This window comes from Varanus komodoensis, unplaced genomic scaffold, assembly GCF_004798865.1.
Source record: "Varanus komodoensis strain SLA01 unplaced genomic scaffold, ASM479886v1 scaffold61, whole genome shotgun sequence".
NCBI classification, from domain to species: domain Eukaryota; kingdom Metazoa; phylum Chordata; class Lepidosauria; order Squamata; family Varanidae; genus Varanus; species Varanus komodoensis.
In genome coordinates, this window is record NW_025336236.1 from 1,977,807 (window position 1) to 2,000,336 (window position 22,530).

Consider the following 22,530-nt stretch of genomic DNA (forward strand, 5'->3'; position numbering starts at 1 on the left):
AAGTGGAGTTTTTCTTCTAGAGAAATGATACCAGTAGATATAATTCTATGGTTCTCTGAATTTCTCCTTCAATTGCTGAAAGTACAGTGCTTGGGTCAGATATCCTTATCTCAAGGACTGGCAAAGCCAACTTCCAATTCTACTCTTCAGCTTCCTCTTTGTAACTCTGTGGGGGAAAAAATCTGTTCACACCATAGATTATTCCCTATAGAAAAGAAGATTGGCAAAACCCAATGGACTATTAGCCCATTTATTGTAGCACAAGCTCTTGTGGATCAGAAGTTGGTAGAAAGGAAATCTGGGTTGGACTCCTGCAGAAGTAAGTACCATGTATTGGTCTTCAGCCTTGGTCTTGAAAAGAGATGCTTGCCTGACCAAGCTGAGGCACAATTTACCGAGGCACAAGCGCACAGTAGGGGTGAATGCAAGAAGCTGGAAAATTTGGCATGAGAATTGGAAAATTGTGAAGAAAACATCTTGAAAAGTTTTTCAGTTCCTGGTTCCCAAGCCAGAACTGCTCTGTGAAATGCAGAGAAAGGCATTCCCTGGATTCAGAGAGGCACTTTCAGTGAATTCCTGCTGGCTTACAAAAACTATGGCTGGCGAACAGACTGGCAGCAACTGTTCTGGACCCATGGTTACACTAACCACATTATGCTAATGTATAACAGTGGTTAAGAGAATCCCTAAACAGTTTTGCAGGGCTTGGAGGGCCACTGGGCGAGACACCCTCAATTCCTTCCATGGGTCTACTTTCTCACTGCCATTGTAACCAGCTGCTATTGCCCTTCTTCCTTTTGCTGTATAACTGCCGCCATCTGCTTGCTAGGCAGAGAGCTAGAGAGCCAGTAGGCAGTGGCATCTTCTGCTCTTCCTTCCCTGGTGCCAGACACCCAAAACAGCTGCTTGGGAAGGCTGTGAAACTCTCTGGTGTGCATTTTCAGGGAGCATGTATTGCATGCTCCCTGAGGCTTTGTCACGATGGGGGCAGCATAAAAATGTTTTAAATAAATAATAAAATGTATGGTGACTTCTCTCCAAAGTCAACATAACCGAAGCCACTCCAGAATGAACTTTCACTATTACCTCGTGCTTCAGACAATGTAGGTGCCTGCAGCCTTATGTCTCCAAATGGTGTATTTTGCTTTCAATACTTTAAGTACTGTAAGAGATGGGGAGGGAAGGTGGTTTGTAAGCTTAGGATGTGTTTTACGATGGGCTGGAATTACTGTGCTTTGAGGGACATCAGAAATGGAACCATGGGATGGCCATTCTTTCACACTTCACTATGAAACAACCCTAAACTGCTTTTCAAGCATCATCATTTACTCATCATGTTTCTGGTGAAGACACACTGAACTTCAAATGACCACAGAAGCATTCTTCTCTCTGGAACAATAAGGCTGTAATCCTTTAGACATGGACCTGCCAATGGGCCCTACTGGAAACAATGAGCCTGCCTCTGAGAAGAACTGTTTCAGATTGCACTGTTAAGCTTCAATGTGGAGTCTGGACCAAGTGTCATTCCTGGATCTGCTTCAAAGCCACTAATGAAGCCCTGAAATTAATAGATCACATATACAGCCCAGAGAATGCAGAAAGTGAATCTTTGTTTTACTCAGTTATCTAAAATGAAGGATGTGAACTGGCTTCTTAATGCCAGTGCTTAGACAATAAGACCTTCATTTACTTGTTATCACGTTAATCCTTAATCCTATTGGATGTATGCCCTGGGTCTCCTTTCACAACACTAAAGTCTTGATTAAGTTGTATTCAGCACACTCTTTCTTCTACTTAAACAGCTTTATTGATTTCACTGTAAGGTTCCTCTCCATTGTCGCAATGGCTTGTTAATTAACTAATTTCAGAAGCACTGGCTGCTATTCTCTCCTTGTGTTCTTCTAAAATTAGTATAATGTATAACTACATTTACACCTACATAGATAGTATACCACGGTTCACATCAAGCGAATTACTTCTTAAGGACATCCACAGAGGGAGAAAAAGAACTACATTTGTAGGAACATGCAGGTCCTCTGGTCTCAAATATTTATGCAAGGGTAAGGGCCAACTGGTTTGTTCAAGGCCTAGATCATTTTGTTATCACTATTTAAATGTGGTACAATTACAGTTCTGCAAATGTTTAAGAAAAGAGGCAAGTAAGGAATCATCATAACAAAAGTGGCCCTATCACTAATCATGAAGTTGGTATGATCTAGATTTGGGTGTGAGCAGAAAAGGAACCATAACTGATCACAGTTTCTTCTCAAGCCACCTCTGTGGTACAAAATGTGGCTCATGGAACACATGTAGCCTGCCAAACCATTTCTTGTAGGGAACATCTGCCATATGGACACCACTGCCTGGAGTACCACATCCAATAGCAAGCAAGGAGTACCACATTCAAGTGCAAGCAAGGAGATCCCTTCCTTAATCCTGATCTGTAACGTACCTCTGTTTTATATTGCACCTGGAGAGCTTACAACATACAGTTTTTTGCAAGATCCTTCCTAAGATTTGCAAGACAAAATACAGATTAAGTTTCTTCAGAAGAAACTCTGGAAAGGATTATGTTTGTAAAAGTGCAGTTTGCTTTCCAAACTGATGGACTGCAAAGGTTAAAGAGGTTAGCAAGGCTGCTGCTCAAGCTCAGGCAAATGTATGGTAATTCTTTACATTTTTTAGGCTGATCCACTATGCTGTCATAAGTAAGGAGGGTGAGTAATGTACTTCTTCACACATGAAAGGACTGCAGAAAACATCTTAATTTTCAGAAAGCAATCATTTCCATAGTACAGTACCAGAGAGGAATTTCAGAAATCCTCTTTTAATTCACAATTCTGATTTAAACAGTTGCATATATTGAAGTGGTTTTTCTAGGTTTCAGTGAATGATGTATCAAAGATTTCTAACAGCATGATGCCAAGTGACAACAAAGACCGGTAGCTCAGACTCTCAGATTGCTTCTGCACTGCCTCTTACAGTGATGAGAAAGAAAGGAGGGTTTACGAGGTATGTGCACATTATTTCCTCTCTCCTCTCTTTTTCTAGTTTTCTGAGGCAAAGGCATCTCTTAGCTACAGGCCTCTAATTTCACCATTGGCCTGGCTACTCCTCCACTATGAATGGTGCTAGTGATGCTGATAGTAGTAATTTGCTGCATAGTTGGAAATGTTCAGCTCTTAAGGAAAAGAGCATGGAGCAATTGTCCTATACACAACTGACCAGTTAAATATATAGTTTGACCATTACATAGGATGCTTAAAACAAGCGAAGAAAAAAGGCTGCAAACACTACCAAAAGCTTTCCCAAAACTGGGACAGTGGGCATTAAAATGTTAAATGCAGTTCAATGTAAGCAAGTTTAAAGTGATACTTGTTAGGGCAAAATACTCTGATTTCACATATAGACTAATGGAATCGAAGCAGTGACTGAAAAACAGATCTTTGAGTTGCAGTAGAGGGCTTAATGAAAGGTATAATCCACTGTGTGGCTTGTGTGAAAAAGTTATATTCCATGTTGGGTATGTATAATTATAAAAGCAAAAAAGGGAATTTGCCAATATCATACTGCCCATATACAGAGATTTGGAATTCTGTGTACATTTCTGATCACCATACCATAAGAAGCACATTGCAGACATGGAAAGGGGGAAGAAAAACACAACTAAAGATACCACGGGGCTGCAGCAACTCCCCATAAGGTAAGGTTACAAAATATAGACTACTTGGCCTAGAAAACAAGTCACTTATAGGGAAACATGATAGATATAACCAAAATCATACATGGTGCGGAGAAAGTGTATAGGGAGAAAAACCTCACTCATCCAGGGCTATCTAATGAGGCTCATTTGGTGGAAGATTCAAGACAGAGAGAAGAAAATCAGTCTTCACAGAGTATATAATTAAACAACAGTACTCATGAGCACAAGATGTAGTGCTAGCCATCCACTTGAATGGCTTTAAAAGAAAATTAGACAAGTTCATAGAGCATAAGGTGATTAATAACTACTAGTGACGATGCTGTAAGATAGTTCCCGTATCAGAAGAAATAGGTCTACAAATACCGCCTGCTGGGGAACACAATTGAAAGGATGCTACTGCTTCCATGCAGTTCTTGTGGACTCAGCTGGTGGGGCCCACTGTGTGAACAGAATGCTGGACCAGGTAGGCTTTTGGTCTGATATTATATATATTGATGACAATCGTGAAAAGAATAAATAGCTTTCCTGCTATCAGCTGTGGAAAATCCTTGCATTCACATCAAATCTTCCTCAGTTACTTCTCCACTAGTGTTGCCTTAAGTCTGAGAGCTCGATATACTCTTTTGGCAATGTGTTGAGGAGGCAAACATATGCTTTTTAACAGAAGAATGAGTAGAAGAATTACTGACAGCAGGAAAGTGTGTGACATGGTGGAGGATATTGGTTGAGAAGTCAGTAAGCAGAGAGGATGGAACACGGGAGCCAACCATTGTTAATGCTGGAGAGGGGCTCTGATACCATTGCCTATGCCTTCTCTGTGAAATAATCTATTTTGAGAAAAATAAAAGTAATGCCAAAACTTCTAAAGATCTGCCATATTCTTTACCTGTTCCTGTTGCTGGAAATCCAGTCTGAGATTAGAGTTGCAGCTTGCTGATGGCAGTGCTTATTACCAAAGCTGCAAGCCAGCATAATCACTTCACGGCGTAACTCCCTGGGTATCCCAAAACACAAACAAAAATAGCATTAGGCTCATGTTAATAAATACGTTCAAAATCTCAGATGGAAATATGTAATTGCTTACAAGATCTGAACTAATATTTAACAAAGGCAAACAAATTAACAATACTTTAACAGTAGATGTTAAAATGACAAATTGGCTAATAAGGAATTGCATTTAAATTGCTATAAAGCCTCTCAGTTATGAGCATGCAAATGGGGACGCTTCAGGAGTTTCCTCCCTAAATTAGAAGGAAAATATTCTTCCCAGAGCCTAAAAAGGGACAAGGCTTCAATAGGAATTCAGAAAACAAAGGGCACAAGCCAACCAACATTTAACAAAATTAAATTCCACTAATTTCAACAAGACCAGTAAAAATGTGCTGAACTCTCCTTCTCGGTCTCATAATATTCAGTGAAACTTGGCTAGTTCATGCCCAAATTAAGCAGATGATAGAAATGAAAAGTCATACTTCTGAAGCCCATATCAGTTTATGAGTAATTATTTGCAGCAATAAAAATATAACAGTACTCATGTTGGTAGGAAGCTTGGACAAAGGATTTTTCCAAATTATTTGCTGGCCATCCAAGCTTAAGATACATTGAAGCAACTTGTCTTAAAATATAGTCCTGAAATAGAGAAGAAGAAAAACTGCATCAGATACTGCCATATTTAAAATTAGTAGATTCCATCTAGTTCAAATATATTTTTAAAATGGGCATATTTATTTACATAGTAGCCAAACAGTATCTGGTACTGGTGGGAGAATTTTAAGCAAATACAAGAGAAGCAAGCTTAAATCCTTCCTCTTGAATCCCCACAACCTGACCTGAATTGGGTCCACACAAGCCTACAGGAGCCATTTATGCTGAATTCTGCTGTGCATGATTAGCCAGCTGTTTAGTTTGACCCTAACAGAAGTACAAAGAGGAAAAATCTGATTTTGTGATGGCCAGGACTGTGGGCTCCCTGCTCTCAATGCCATTTGAGACACATGTTGCCAAAGGCTGGTCACCCCCACTTCTGTACTACTTCAGATGGTCTCCCAGACTTCCAGAGCATATTTTCAGAGGGAGAAGGGTGTTTTAGGAAGCAGTGTAAAATTGCATCCCTGTTATGCCAGCAAGATTATTCCACACATTTCAGATAATGCTATAGCATTATCTGCAGGGAGAGCACAACCAGGGTAAACACTTTTAGGTCTTAATGACTTCCACATGGGATACGTAAGCATGTGCTCAAACATCCTTCTGAAATTATGGGGCATAAAAGTACTTAACATTAGCAGGCGTTAGACTTGTGTTTTAAACGTGCAATGTATACTTGACAAAAGTATGAAAAGCTACTGGCACTTTGATGGACTAGTATTTACCTTGGCAGGCTACTCTTGACTTGAAAATGCATGTTTGAGTAATGTCCATCATTAAACATTTAAAGTGACACATTTAGGCCACACATAGAGAGGAATATGGCAAAACCATTACACAGGCTCAGCCAATTGATGTAATAATATTGAATAATGTGAACAGCATTATCAAGATTGGACAATTTAATGAGATCTGTATTTCCATGTCCTTTTAGATGTTGGCATTAAAAGTATATGCAATATAACAAGTTTTCCACTTTGGACCCTTACACAAAGCAACTATCTAAGTTGTAAAATATGCTTCTGTCATCATAGTCATATCAGAATTTACTGACTGCCTGTGTTTTGAGGTGAAATATAAATGCAACTATAAAAAATGTATTTCACATATTAGCACACTATAAGAGTGAATAACTTTATTTACATGGCAACATATTCAGTTACATGTTATGACAGGATGAAAGGAGATACATAATATCCCTTCCTGTGGCAGTTAAATTATTCCTGTGACAAAAATGAATTTCTAATATCTTTGTTGTCAGCTCCTGCATGATAAAGAAGAACCATCCAGTAATATTTTTGCTATTCTTATTTATTAAAATTGCATATATATTTTTAACAGTCAGACTAAACAGGAATCAGCAATGGATACATTATACTGATTCTTCAGGGTAGGCAAGAGCAAGCTGGCAATTCAGTTTTCCATTTAATTCGGCATTACAAGCCAGGAAAGGAAGCTTGTACTGCACAGATTCTGTCTGTTGGAAACCCTGAGGACAAAGGAACTGAGGGGAGTGAGTGAAGACATTAATACAGGATGGGGCTGCACCAACTCCTTGCCTTCCTCATTCAATTGTCCCGTGTTTACTCTGGGTGGAAGAGGTCTTTGAGAAAGAAAGGAAGAAGCTCAAAATGCATGAGCTAGGTTCCAAGAAATGATTATTGTACTGGGCCTCTGTAATACATCGGTGTATTTTCTGCCCTTTGCTTTAGGCTGTATTTCAGTCTGGCCCATGTTTTGTTTTGTTTTTTTTAACAGATGTATCACCACTTCAAGATGCCAGCACAGTACTCTATCTGGGGTTAACGTGTACTTGTCTGATCATGTAGAACACCCCAAAGCAAATTAAAGACTCTTACTGGCAAAGACAAAAATGTCTTAGTGGTTTACAACAAAAAAGAAATATACAGATATATGTCTTTACATTGAAGATGTTGTAGTTTTCTGTGCGGTCCAGCAACTTATCTAGAGGATAAAGAGCTCGGCTAGCAGCATGCCAGGGCAGAAATTCCTTTTCCTTGGACAGATATTTGATAACCTCTAAGGGAATGTTCTGAGGTAAATAGCCAGCTCTGTAGAATCAAAGAAGTAATTGTTAATTATTATTTGGAAAAATGGTCCCTGATTATGCTAACCAAGATAGAATATTCTATGAGTACATATATGGGAGAAGCATGATCATTTCATCATATTATGTAATTATGCAAGTATTATTTCCAACAGCTTTTATATACTGAATTCCTTTAAAATGACCCTATATACCATTGTAACTTCCAGAAGTTTAAATGAATGTGAACATTTATAAAATTTTGTCAGAGATATAGAATTATTTCATTGTAAGAACTTTCAAAAAGCCTGACAACAGCAATGCATCAGTTACACGATTTTACATTTCTTTACATTCAAGAATATTATATTATAGGGTCCCAAGACAGCATACAACAAAACTAATAAAATTATAACAAAATTTAACACCAAGATTAACAGTTAAAGTCAGGCAGCAGTATATACAGAACTGTCCCTGTCAGATCCAACTCAGCTATATGCCAAGTTAATAGGCGAATCTTTAGGTCCTGTAGCCTGCAAAGATGGAGCAATTGCAAGAAATTAACTCTAGAGAAGCCTTTTTAACAAAAAAAAAAAAAATCACTGTTTTTTGGAGACTCTTGCTTTGCCAAATCTTTATTAAGCCATCTTGAGAAGACATAGGCCACTTTCAGATATTGCTCCACAGTTTATAAATGATGCCTTATTAAGCCATGGATGAGTACCAAAATCTTACTTGAATTAAACCAAACCAGGAAACTCTAGCTTCATTATGGTCTTAAGAAGCCAGGATAATAAATCAGGATCTGATCCTGGCTTATAATCCTGATTTGTTAATCAATATTAAGCCAGAGTTCTCCAGTTCTGATGTTACAGAGAACTCTGTTTGAATACTGTCCAAGGTCTCTTTGCACATAACAGCATTCAATGGAAGTAAGGAAGGGAAGGGAAGGGAAGGGAAGGGAAGGGAAGGGAAGGGAAACAGAAAGGGGGAGGAACATGTGACCACACCACTCATCCACATCATACACTATGCTTTATGACATTTTGTACAAAGAGATAGACACAAAAGACATGTTAACTGAAGCAATCAAAGACACATGATTAGTCTCCAATAGAATTGTGCGCGCGCGCGTGTGTGTGGGTGTGTGAGAGGGAGGGAGGGAGGGAATTTATTTTATTCTTTGAAGGTAAAAAGAATTTATTTACCATGTAAACATTTTCAAAAATTTATAATCAAATTATTAAACTCTTCAATCATTACACTGTGAATATTTTGGTGCTCTTTAAAATATAGTGGTGGATCCGTTATTTTAAAACCTGCAATCTTCAATATTTTTGCACATTTATTTTTTGAATTGAAAGATGATTTTTCATGTTTCTTCAAAGTAACTGCAGACTGAACTTATTGGGCAGGAATGGCTGTTTCCATGGAATATATTAAAACATTAGAATATAATTTATCTAGTACTAAGTTATCAAGTCAAATACTTCTTTTTCCTAACTCTATATTGTAGTGAGAGAAACAAAGAAAAGGAAACTTGTGCTCATCAATCATAATTCTTATAAACTGTATTTTATACTAGAAGTTTTCAACCCAAATAGATGCCATATTTTCAATGGACAAACAACATTAGTCAATGCCTAGAAGAACAGCTCTACTGATGAAAAGATTCTATCAAGAGGTTTTTTTTACTCCCACTGCTTATCTCTTGGGTAGTGCTGACACTACATGGATGTGTAGAAGGGTAAAGTAAATTGCTGATCAGACATGACACCTTCCTTGCTTCGGATATTTGTTTGTTTATTTGTTTTTCGGCGCCAGGTGAAGACCTTTTTATTTAAGCAGCATTTTAATTGTTAATATTATTGGATTTTATCTGGCCAGGGCGGCCTATTTTATATTGGTATTTTTGCATTTTAACTTACTGTTTGTATTTTTTAATTTAATGTTATAATTATTTTTTAACTTAACGTTGTAAGCCGCCCCGAGGCTTCGGCGAATGGGGCGGCATAAAAATGTTTTAATAAATAAATAAATAAATAAATAAATAAATAAATAAAATATGCTGTTAGAACATCAACCACTATGTGATTAATAGTCAGAATTCTGCAATATGTAAAATTCTTTATGGAAGAAGGATTGGCAAAGCACGTCGACAGATGCTTCTTAATGTTCTGCGCAAGGTTCAACCCCTTTTTCTGATGTTTTACCTACAAGAATTGTGCACGTGCCCTTTCAAGATTGCCATGCTAGCGCTCAGTGTTTTTATATTTATAAAAAGGAGGTGCAGTCCCATCTGTCAGCGGTATTGTGACTCCTTCAGAAGGAGCCAACCTGAAGAAGTTTAAATCAAACTTCTCCATTAAACTTCTTGTTAGCTGACAAATAACACAACACCTCATGGCTTAGCATTCCAAACTGGTTGACATAGAAATGAATTGCAAAATTGCTGGAGCTTTCATTGAGTCAGCTAAAGACTGCACATCTAATTTGGAAGGCGGCTTTTGTGTCTTGCGCAGCTGCATTCTGACCTTGGATTGTTCTCTTACACTGAACCCACAGATAGATCCCAACACATTCCTTTCCCACTTAGGGACAAAGTACCAAATGGTAGGGTAATTGCCAAGGGAAAATTATTACTCCATTCTGAATTATTTTCTTCATAAATTCCGCACTAGTCAAACCAATTCTATCACAAAAACAACAGGGATGCGGTAGAGCGCTGCAAGTCCTAGGAACAAGTGCACCGTAAATCTGTGAGCCCACTGCTCACCAGAGCCATTCTGAGTTGTGTTTAAATCAAAATTAGAAAACCCAAGCCGGCCACAAACTGGCTGACACTGTTGAAACAATGGAAATGAGGTGATTTAGTTTCCACAGCTCTAAAAACCACTCTGCATCATCTGTTTCAGATGGAATGTCTAGAACGTGACTAGCCTATTACCGCTCAGATAGCTTCTAAATGGGTGGGAGATATCAACTTATACTTTTCTCACATAGATCTGCAATGGGATTGTTTTATGTCTGCTGCTTGGCTTCTCTGCATGTCATGATATGCAAGGATAATATGAAGCATAATATTCCATAATATTAGGTTTTTTTCACCCCCTGTAGTTTGAAAATAAAAAAGGAAAGGGTAAGGCTAATTTTAGTGTAATATATGCAACTCCATATCTCACACTGGGTACAGTATGAAAGGAAGGGTGCTACATTTCACTCTAATGAGCCCAGTGTTATACACAAGTGTTTTTATTCCTCTATAAAAGATCATCACCAAACAATGGTGAGAAAAGTAAGATCTAGGCCAATTAAAAGCAGATGTTTCTTGGATTCCTATTAAAGCTATAGGAATCAAAGATGAAACTCAAATACTCTGGCCAAATAATGAGAAGGAAGGACTCACTGGAGAAGAGTCTAATGCTGGGAATAATTGATGGCAAGAGAAGAAGGGGATGGCAGAGAATGAGGTGGCTAGATGGAGTCACTGATGAATCGGTCAGTGTGAGCTTAAGTAGACTCTGGGTGATGGTGGAGGACAGGAAGGGCTGGAGGAATGCTGTCCATGGGGTCACGATAGGTAGGACATGACTTCGCGACTAACAACAACAACAAAAGCTATAGGAGCAATCTGGAGGCCAGTCTTCTCAAACATGGTACCCTGAAGATTAGGTGTACTGACTCTGAATGATGGGAGCTGTAGTCCAACACCATGTTGAGGAAAGCTGGCCAGAAACCCTAAAAGGCAGCAATGAAATCTGATTTTAAAATATTTGCATAATCAGAATCTCTAATATAGGCAAGTTTGGTATGGATGGTCAAGATTAAAGTTTGCTATGTTTCCTTTCTGAATACATTTCTGAAAAGGACCCACTGTCTCTTTCTTTGCATTGTAAGTTTGTATGTTGCCACTTCTTGCTTCAGAAGTGAACTAGACTGTAGCTTGGATAATATTTAAAAAGGTCTTTCCCTACAACACACTAGGTTGATTTGTCACAGAGAACTGTCTCCACTGCAACCCCTCTCGCTAATTTACAACTCCTTCTCCAATAAAGAACCCTCCAGATGTTTTGGACTACAGCTTATTGGAACTCCAGACCATTAGCCATGTCGGAAGTTGAAGTCCAGTACATTTGGGAGCCACCAGGTTGGGCAAAGCTTATCTTCTATTTTGCCCAGAATTTCTTTTGTGACAGAAGGATGTCAATAAATTGTGTACAGTTTCAGTACTGTACAATATCCTTAACACATGAAAATATAAACATTTTAAACAAAACGACATCACCAATTCACCAGGTTATTGAACTAGATTTCTTGTCAGGTTTTATTCAGCTTTGGCAAACTGATGCCAAAAGGAAGGCTGTCCTGGTTGCTCTTCCTTCACTATTAAGGAATCACTACCATCCCTTGCACATTTGGGATCAGGAAAAGTGCCTTCTAAATCGGTTTCCAAACAGGCTGCAACAGCAGTATCTTTAATGCTTGCAATTAAGTGTTGATGCTGCTTTAATCTATTTTGACTTTTTGGAAAAAACATATTCTCCTAGATCTTTCTTTCCTTTTTTTCTTTTTAATGCATGCAGCATTTGTAGCAAAGTTTTTGTTTTGTTTTGTGAACAAGGATATGATCTGTGTAGAAAGTTTCCAGTGTACTGTATATGTCACACTGACTTTACACTTCTGCTGTACAATAAACCAAAAATCTAATAGTACCATAGTGTGGGCATTCTGTAGACTTGTGGTATTCATCACTGTAGAGAGAATGAGGTTTCTGCCTACAGAAATGCATGAGGTCAATGCTTGTGATGTGAATTGTACTGCCAAACAAGAGAACACTAAATATTATCTATATTTAAATGTACATCAGGACCCCTGTATCCCTTAGATTGGTTCCAAGCCCCCCAGTGGATGCCAGAAACCACAGCTAACAGTGAGCACTATATTATAAATACTATAGACATTTGTTTTTTCACAATTTAGTTTATTTTTACATCAGCATACATTTTTATTTCTCTATTAAATCAAGAATTTTTGCTTACAGGAAACACTTCACGACTCCTCTTAGGCACTTTACAACCTCCCTTTCAAGCTGAGGTCAACTGTAGTTAACAGAAAACTCAGTAACTGAGCCAAGGGATATAGCGGTTGTGCTGTATTTATTTAAAAGTGCCTACAGAGTACTGAAAGGACCAAAAAAAAAATCCTTTCAAGGGGACTTACAAAATTCCTAAAAGTACCAGTAGCACACAATTAAAATGTAATTAATAACTTAGAATACAATCCTCTGGCTGCAGGATATTGACTAGGAGGCCAAAGGAAAAGTTGCAGTCCCAGAATTCCAAGAGAAGTAGCAGGGCTCAGACTTTGGACTGGCTTCATTCCATGCTGCCACTAGACTGGCTTCAGAGCCAGTAGTGGTCAGGGATGTGTGTTCTTTTGGGGGGGGGGGAGGGCAGGGGCAAACAGTGGCTCCAGCTCCACTCCTTTCAACTGCATTGAGTTTACATCAAAAATCACAGATTTATTTAAGAAGCATCACTCAATGTAACAGCTACTGTGCCGGTAGATGCACCAGGCATACACAGCAGAGTAGAGAAGGGCTGTTTTCACCCTACAGATTTGAATCTAGAATACACACTTCAAACATTCACCATGATTCTGCCCCTTTGTAATCAAATCCTTGTATATACTGAATGTTACTTACATTAGCCATGGCTGTACAGCCATCTGATTTATCATCCCTTTCCTTGCTGAATTAGCTACACCAAGAAGGGTACTATAGTTTGTAATGTCCAGATAACAGAGAAATGTATGTCCATGTTGTCACTTAACATATGTTCAATAAGTAATTTTCTTTACAGGAAGGTTTTAAGGCAGGATTCAATCCATTATTGTGTATCACTTGACCTTTCCTTTCAGAGTGGTCTAGCTTATTTAAGATAACTTTTAGTGAGTAAAAATGTGTTCAGATTCCCACCACATGTTTACTAAATGCCTGAGGGGGAAAGGGGGACTATTTCTAATGGTCATGCAATCAACTTCCATAAGTCCATCTGAATGCATAAAAAAGACCTTTATACACTTGCAGCTGTACATAGGAATTTCCACGTGATCAGGAACTGCGCATGGAAACTTCTTTCCACCTCAGCAAGAGAAAATCAATGTAGTGGTCTTCATCTCCTTTTGTATGTGATCACTTACACATACAGGAGATGTGTGAGGAATCTGTTACATGTGGGAATCTGATGGATTCCTTGGTTTTGGTCTTCTGGACTCTGATCCACTTTGCAATATCCCAGAGTCCAAGTTCCTTGTGGGCACACCCAGGGTTTGCAGAGTGCTTGCCAGGAACTGAGCTGCATTCCACACCCACCATTATTATGCTTAATGATGGTGTTTAAACCCATGTTCAAACTAAGGCCAGAAAAGTCAGGTTTCAGACCAATTTAAGCACCAGAGATTAGAACAATGCTGCAAAAATAGCTGTGTGCAAGCAGAGTAGGGCAGGCAGAAGATAAATCTCCAGATGCGACCAGGCCAGCACGCTGAATGGTCTGAAATGTTGGGGGCTGAAGTCCAAAAAAATCTGCAAACCTACTTCCTGCTCAGCCTTCATTCAGCTGAAGCAGAGACTGGGCATATGACAAATGGATATGGCCTTGTCGTCCCCTAACAGGATAAAGTTAGTATCCATGGGAAGATGGATGACTTGAAAGAGTTTCAAATGGTTTTCACTGCTGTAACATAAACTCTTTAATTCTTTAGCTCAGAATCATCACACTTAAATAGTCCACCACTAGAAGAAGCAGCTTGAGGGCTGGGGTCTTGATGTTGAAACTTTAATGAAGAGGTAATAATGAAGGTTAAATACAAAATGCACAAAATGTTCATTTATGGAGACACCATATTACTACTTGTGAATGAATTAAGAAAACACTATCAACAACTCTGCATGTGAGAGCAGATATTTGGAAAGGTTTAGAGTGTGTTTCATTGACTTAGATGGAAACCTTGACTATTTTCACAGTATTGTTCTAATTTCTGATGCTTAAATTGGTCTGAAACCTGACTTTTCTGGCCATTAGTCTGAACAGGGGTTTAAACAACATCATTAAGGATAATATGGATCCAATTACCTTGAATATGCTTGAAGACTTGAGATGTTGTAATGAATTAAATCTGGATCTCTAGGGAAGAATTAATGTGATAAAGATGACTACAAATTCACACTTCCATTTTGCTTCACAGATGCTCTCAACAAACAATTTGGGAAAGTATCATTTCTAAAACACAGAGTGCATTTCTAGGGGTTGTCTACTGCGTTAACTGAAGGCATAACATTTAGCTACCATAATAAATAAGCCAGGGTGAAATAGAGTGTGTGTGCGTTTCATCCTGGAGTTTAGAGGTCAAATCTGAAATCCTAAATTATCAGTGGACTAGATGCTTTATCACTCTGGGGCTCCTTCATGCCATGGCGAAGGGGCTTGCAAAGTGTAATGAAGCTATGAGCTATGCTGTGCAGCAGCAAAGACCTACAACACCTAGAACTGACAGGAAAAAATGTCCTTATCATCATGGGGGATTGGAATGCTAAAGTAGGAAGTCAAAAGATAACCAGAATAACAGGCTTAGAATACAAAATGAAGCAGGGCAAAGGCTAGCAAAGTATGACCTAAATCATATTCTTTATGAATATACAGTGGAAGAGATAAATAGATTTAAGGGATTAGATCTGATAGACAGAGTGTCTGAAGAACTATGGATAAAGGTTCGCAACATTGTACAGGAGGTAGCAACTAAAACCATCCCAAAGGAAAAAAAAAAAGCAAGAAAGCAAAATGGATGTCTGAGGAAGTTTTACAAATAGCTGAGGAAAGAAGGAAAGTGAAAGGCAAGGGAGAAAGGAAAAGATATATACCCAACTGGTTGAGGTGGCTGGATGGGGTCACTGGAAAGGTGGGTGTAGACTTAGGTGGACTCTGGAGAATGGTGGAGGACAGGAGAACCTGGAGGGATGTTGTCCATGCGGTCGGCCATGACTTTGCAACTGAACAACAAAATCACTCTGGGAACAATTTTGCATTTTTATTAGGTCAAGTTGTACCACCTCATCAACCACAGAAAAGCATGTTTGTCAAAATTTAAACTGAATCGCTTTGTGTTGTCCAGAGAGTTTTGACTATAAGGCAGCATACAAGCAAATGAACAAGCAAAATTAATCATATAGAGTTGTTTGGAGGATAAAACAGACCTGTGTAAGTTGCCTTGAATTCCTCACAAAAGGAAAAATGTCTGGAAATAAATGCATTGTAATCATTGCCACTATCATCATCACTATCAATACAACTGGATAAAAAAGTGACTGAAGTTCCTTCACCACTTCAGTGCTCATTTACCACACTCTTTAAAGAGCCATAGTCAGAGGGAAGCACATCAAAAGTTCTAGCAAAAACTATTTAGAAATATACAACATTTATCAGGGAACTTATTTCCTCTTTCCCTGGACTACCAGTTTCTTTTTCCAGAATCCTCTCTCTGATGCAAGGTTTTCCTCTGCTCCCCTGGTTGTTCAATTTATTCACACTCCTCTTGGTGTTATGCTCTATGTCTCTTCCCCAGTACTGGCAAAAAAATTTCCCCACCTCAAACATGTTATTCCTGCTGCCTCTACTTGCTGGGTTTCTTTCTTTCATACTGGTTTTCTTATCACTGTTCTTCTTTGCTGAGCTCTATGGTGCCTCACAGGGTTCAGTTACCAAAAACTATCTCAGCCATTCACACACTTAGGAAGTATATTGGTAGACTGGGGGTTATCCATGATGGAAGGAAGGGAGGTTGCAGCTGGCCCCCAGAACAGTTAATAAAAATAAAGATGAAATAGAATTGAAGTCACCCTGGTTTAGGACCACACTGATTACATCAAAGGCATTTGTGTCATTTTTTATCTAATTGTGTAAGCCTGTTCCTTTTATAGCCTTGGTAAGCTCACCATATTCCCGACTTACTTCAAGCATCTAAGTGATAAACAGTTCATTTCCAACATCCCCTTTTTAAAGTGGCCTTTAATAGCACAAGAATCTTCATTATTTTTATGAGAATAAAAGAGGATAAATTAAAACAATTTAATTGTTTATGCTTGTGATAATTCAGTTATGAAAAAGTACTCAAAATGCACAGCAAAGATATATGATAGAAGAGAACAGATAAAAGCTGCATTTTGTATTTTGAGTTAAGAGTTACCTCTTTAGATGTACTATGGGAGCCAAATAAATAAGACGAAGCCACAGAATAAAGGAAAATCAATTCTGAAGAAATGAATCCATTAGTACTGGTCACTGACTTGTGATAATAATGGAGCTACTTTCTTCACCCATGCTTTAGGCCAGCCTTTCCAATCTAATGCACTCCAGATGTTTTAGACTATAACACACACAATTCGGATCTATCAGTTTTGAATGCAAATGCTACTCTGTTGTCTTCTGTAAGGAACTCTTTGCTCAGTTCATGGAAATATAGACATATTCCCATCTAGGTCCTCTTCCATACAGCAAATTTCCAGAAATGTTGCTGAAATCTTGATGCAATCTAGATTCCATGTGCTAATGAATATTTTATTGTTAACAAGGGTCACATGGCATCAGTATTAAGTTTAAAATATATTAGAGTTGACAAATCTCTTCAATAAAAGACAACTGTTACTAAGTATGTAATTGCTAACAATTTTAGAACAATTTAGTTCTGTGTTGATTGCAGGAGAAAGTCACTCAGACACAATAAGTTCCCATTTAATGGCAAAAGCTATGAAAGAACAGTGCTTACTAAATTGAGGCTATATAGAACTTTAAAATATCTTCAGAGTGCCATTTCATTCATATTACATATGTTTAAGAGAGCATTATCTTAGAGGCATAAAAGAAGAAATTATGCACATTTTGAAGCATTAAAGGCATATGAATTAAAATATTCTAGTTTTGGAAAAATTTCACAGGAGTTCCACTGACCAACAGGCATTATATTATACAGAGAGACGGCCATGTCCTCTACCCATTATATTTCAATCAAAGGTACTTAAACCATAGGATATGCTATGCAATGTTTTGTGCAAGTGTAAAACACAACCACTTGTGCAAAGGAATGAGTCAGCAGAGCTGTGTCAGAGCTCTTTGAGTCTGCAGAATGACACCAATGGTAATGCCTACAGTAACCCATAATATGTAACTCTCTTAACACTACCATGCTTGCATAAATTTTAACAAGGGCAGTTCAATTGAGACTGACATTTTTACTTATTGGTCAAATTGTTGCTACCCTTCAAAGTCCTTCCTATGATATTACATAAAAATATAAGTGGATCGATAATGCAAGCTAATGCTATAATAAAAATATATCTACCACTTTAGGATGTGAATCACAGCATAGAAATGTATATTATAGCTTGTGGAAACAGAAGATAGGTGGTGGCTGGGTTGTTGCAGAGGAAAAGCTAATGCAGAATCCACAACAGATTTGGTGATGGTATGTAATAAACAGGATGTTTTAGCATATCAAGATGTGCTGGTTATCAGTGGGAGACCTCGTAGGGTACAGAAAGAATTGGGCAGCCTTGGGATGCCCCTGAACCCACGCTAATAGAAAAATGGGAAGCAGCTGGGTCCAGAAATAAGTTCTTAAATAAGCTATTGCATATAATGGATAAAATATATACTGATGCACTGCTTCACTAAAGTATAGTAACAAATAATAGCATTACACAAAACATCAAATGCTTTTTCATAAAAAGTAAGTTTGACTCCAAGCATTCATGATTTGATTATTATTCATATTTTATGGATATTTTGTAATTATCTTAACACTGCCTTCCCTGAAATACCAGAACAGATACTGACAGGGTTTTTTTGTCATAGAACGCACCGGAACAGTGTTCCGGCACCGTTTTTTGACAGATTTTTCCATGTGATTGTGAATCGCCCTGTCGGGCGTAGCAGGTTGGCAGCAAACAGCATTAAAATAGTGCCTGCGGGCTGCACGTATGTTGGCACTGCTTGGGAGGGCACTGTTTGGCTCCGGACGCTGCTCACCTTGGGATCGGTCGTGTGGCCGCGCGCTCAGTGCTCACTGCTGGCGGCGACTATTATGTTTATGTGTGTGTAGAGTGACTGACCCCAAGAGGTGAGTTCCGGCACCTTTTTTATTTTTTACAAAAAAAAGCACTGGATACTGACATTCTATTCCTTAAAGGGTGCTTCCTCTGCGACCAATTACTGAAGCACATGATAGATCTTGAAGACAATTTAGAAGCTGTGGGTACAGAGGAATGCTACAACCCACTATCTGTTGGGTAGAGGGGAACAGAAGTGCATCCAACCAATATTGCAACAGTTATTAGCTGCCCATTTTGTTCCCAAACAGGTTAATATGTTCTTTTTCAGCAGGATATAAACCTGGCTCAGCCCACAGTTTCATCAGCAAAAGAATGCAGGGTGGTGGGTAAAAAAAATGTGATGTTCTGGAGGATCAAATTCTATCTCTCCCTGAAGTTCTTTAGAGCTGTTTCAGAATACTAGGCACCCATGGAGCAAATTTTGGAAGCATGTGGGGAAGTGTCCATGTGCGATATGGGTTTTAACCCAGAATTAGGGTTATTTACACAATGTTTTGATGTGAATATCCAGTATACCAATTCCTTGCTAGGATTCAGGAAGCTCTGCAAATCCTATTTATTTAAGTAAGCCTTTAGAAGCTATGTTGAGGATTGTTTCTATTACAAGCTGTATAAAGTGATTTAGTGCTGCTGCTAATGGGGAATAGATTTTTGCCGCTGATATTTGTATTGTTAGCGTCACTGTTGCTTTGGTTAATATGAAGGGGTTTTTCTATTCTAGTCAGCATTCTATTTTTTTCTTTAAATTGCGAGCCATCTTGAGCAATATTATAAAAAGGTAGACATTTTAAATACATGAAAAATCTAAGAAATATGAACAACTAGAAAACTACCTTTGTGGTGTGGTTTAGTCACATGCCATTCTGGTAACACTGCTGCTTGAGATGATAAAGCTCTTTGCCATCCTGGTGACACCAGGGTCTAATGTCAAGCAATGGCAACATGAAAAATAATCACAGCATCCCACCTATTTGTTTTATTCTGTTTTACATATATTACTCAAGCAGCACTGCACTGGAATGTGTCACAAAGGTAATGTGATAAGCATGCCTCAGGGAACCTTTTCAAAGAAGGTATTAAAAGTTGCCTTAGAAGGATAGCAAAGAACTTAAGGATTAAAACTTTATATTGAAAAATCACAAAATGAGCAAGACAGGGTCACCTGTGCAAGACATCCTACTGCCCATCAGCTATACTGACCCAGGGAAAAAAGACGGCATGCATGCTTAATTCAAGGATAGTGAGTGGTTTTAAGGGGCTGTTAACCTTTCACAGGCCAGTTGATGTCACATCATCTGGTCCCTGGGTGAAATGCCAGCTGGAATTCCAAAGGTTGTTCCACTGGGTACTGGAGTTGCTGTGTTCAGGCAAAACTTGTATGCAGCAAATCCACTCCAACTGAATTGGTGGCTGAAGGTGTGCTCCAGTTGCTGTCTTGGCTAAGGATGCTTCACCTACATAATATCCTCCACAATGGGGGATGATGCCTTGCAGGAGAAGCTGCCACGACCATGTCAGCAGCTAGCAAGGAAGCTGGTTGGCCACTGTATGAACAGAATGTTGGATAACATAAACCTGTGGCCTGATCCAGCAGGGTTCTTCTTGCACTGATCAGTTGGCTACTGATGCTTGCCTATATGGTATCTTCCACATTGGGGAATATGCCATGCAGGAACTTTTGAGGAACCCCATTGAAAAATGAACAATGTTGGCAAGTCCCAAAGACTTCAAGTGATGTGAGAATGGACTTGGGTAGCATAAGAGGAGTTTTTCCTCGCAGTGCTGGCTAAGAGGAGCCACAATAGGCTGGATTAGGCTATGGGCCAATAGTTCCACATCCCTGCATAGGCTAATGGTCTACTTCATATACCTCATACAAATTCAGACAATGTCTACCATGCCCCAAGGCAAATGTTCCTACGTACACTTTCCCCCAGATTGAAGTTTTGCTTTGTTTTAAAAGAATTCTTTACTTTGAAAAACTTCTAATTTGTTTCTGATCAATTTCTTCTTGTGTGACAACAAAAAAACCAGCCAAGTAAAAGCTATTACTAGAACAACCCATTTTTTCATAAAGATCTATTATACAGAGCAACTTTTTTCCTAAAATGTGAGGAAAGCCTAATTCTGGTACTCTTCCTCTTTAAGTAACACAGTATAATTTAAATGTACAATATTAAATATCCTGATGTTTAAGGAAATCATGAGCAAACTGTGGAGCAGAAGAGGGTACTTGAATGAAGATGGGGATGGTAGGGTTGACATGAGGGTTTGAGAAGAATTGACATGTGGTCTTAGGCAAAGATGGGCAAGCAAAATATCATGCCATACTTGGGAAAGGGAAACAGAAAATTAAACATGGCAAATGGCAAATGATCAATAGGTTCTGATCGAATGGAAAAAGAAAATCAGGAAAAGAGTCAACAATGCAGAAAAGACCAGCAAAAATGGTCAAAGGCTTGGAACACCTTTCCTTGAAATTTGGGATTTTGTGGTTAGAAAAAAGACTATCACGGAATGGCATGGCAGAATGTTATAGAATTCAGCATGGTGTGGGAAAGTAGGTAGAGAGAATTACAAGCAGTGGCTATTATCCTTCTCTGACAATATTGGAATTGATCCTGTGCAGCTGCCCGGGAGAACCAGTGCGCCGGACGGGGCCCACCGCCTCCTGCGCCGCCCGGACCATTGTGTCGCCACTCTGCAGCGACGCTGCACATGGCCGCCGGCTGCCACGCCACCCTGCCAAAGGCCAGGACCACCGGCCCAGGGCCCGGCTCCGGCCTGCTTTCCACACGCAGGTGAGAGACGTGCCGGGAAGGGGCAGAGCTCGGGGAGGGCTTTGCAGCCCATAAAGCGCTGGCGGCAGCCGAACAGTGGCGGCCGAAGGGCGGTCACCGCCGTTTGGGAGCTGTTCGGGGGCCGAGTGGGGGGCTGGGCTGGCCAGGGGCTATGTTTTAATTGGACCACCTGCCGCGCCACGCTGTCGCCTCCGCCGGGCTGGGGCGCAGCTCCAAGCCGGGGGCCAGCTGATGCCGCTCCTGCGGCCATCGCTGGGCCACCCTGGGCACGGAGGATGCCAGGGCCACGCCAGGCCCGCCACCGACGGCGCGGAGGAGGGCGCCACCATCTTGTCGCTGGGCGGGTTTCCATGCCCCTCCCTGCTCTCCCCCCCCTCTGGTGAGAGCAATGCCGGATTGGGGTAGGGTGCACAGGCGGCCGCCGGCTTAACCTGCCGGACGCGGCCTGGGGCTGGATGGGCTTGGAGCTCCCTCTCCTCCCCGAACATCTGCCACGCGCCACGGCTCAGACTACCTGCTGCGCCGTGCTGTCACCGTCGCTGCCGCCAGACTGGGGCGTACCGCCGAGGGAAATGGGGAGCTTTTGATTGTTTTTATAATTTTATTGTATTTTAATTTGTTTTTAATTTGTCTTTATGGAGTCGTCCCTGGCCATGTTGACATTTGTGTTTTCTGGGGAGTGCATGGGTGCTGCCATTGGGGTGGTCATGGGCAATGGATGTTACAGCGGTGGGGGCTTAACGTGTCCGTGTAGAAGAAGGAGGGACAGATGGCTGACATCTGTCCCTCCTTCTGGTTTTGCCCCCAGCCAGAGGATTCCAGGTAGTCTTGTCAACCGCCCCTCGGGCCTGATGGTGCGGCTACTCAATGCCAGGTTGGTCAACAATAAATCTTCCCTCATCCATGACTTGATTGTGGATGAGGGGGCCGACCTAGCTTGCATAACGGAGACCTGGGTGGGAGGGGGGGTGTCACCCTCTCTCAAATGTGCCCGCCCAGGTATCTGGTTCAGCACCGTTCACACCCGGAGGGGAGGGGAGGGAAGGGGGGTCGCTTTGGTTTACCGAGCCTCCATCTCCCTCACGGGACTTCCGGTCCCTTCGAGGCCAGGGCTGGAGTGCCTCTACTTGGTGTTGGGCAGAAGGGTGCACAGTACACCAACAGAATC

The 22,530-nt window shown here is 40.1% G+C and overlaps 1 protein-coding gene across 1 annotated transcript in view; it reads right to left on the reverse strand.

Moving 5' to 3' along the window:
- Nucleotides 1–22,530, reverse strand: part of TRHDE (thyrotropin releasing hormone degrading enzyme) — a 467,798-nt gene that overhangs the window by 18,424 nt on the left and 426,844 nt on the right. The window contains exons 13-15 of the mRNA XM_044449813.1: nt 7,275–7,422; nt 5,235–5,332; nt 4,590–4,697 (exon numbers count right to left, since the gene is read on the reverse strand). Of these exons, the coding sequence (XP_044305748.1) occupies nt 4,590–4,697; nt 5,235–5,332; nt 7,275–7,422 (354 nt within the window). The remainder of the gene's footprint in view (nt 1–4,589; nt 4,698–5,234; nt 5,333–7,274; nt 7,423–22,530) is intronic.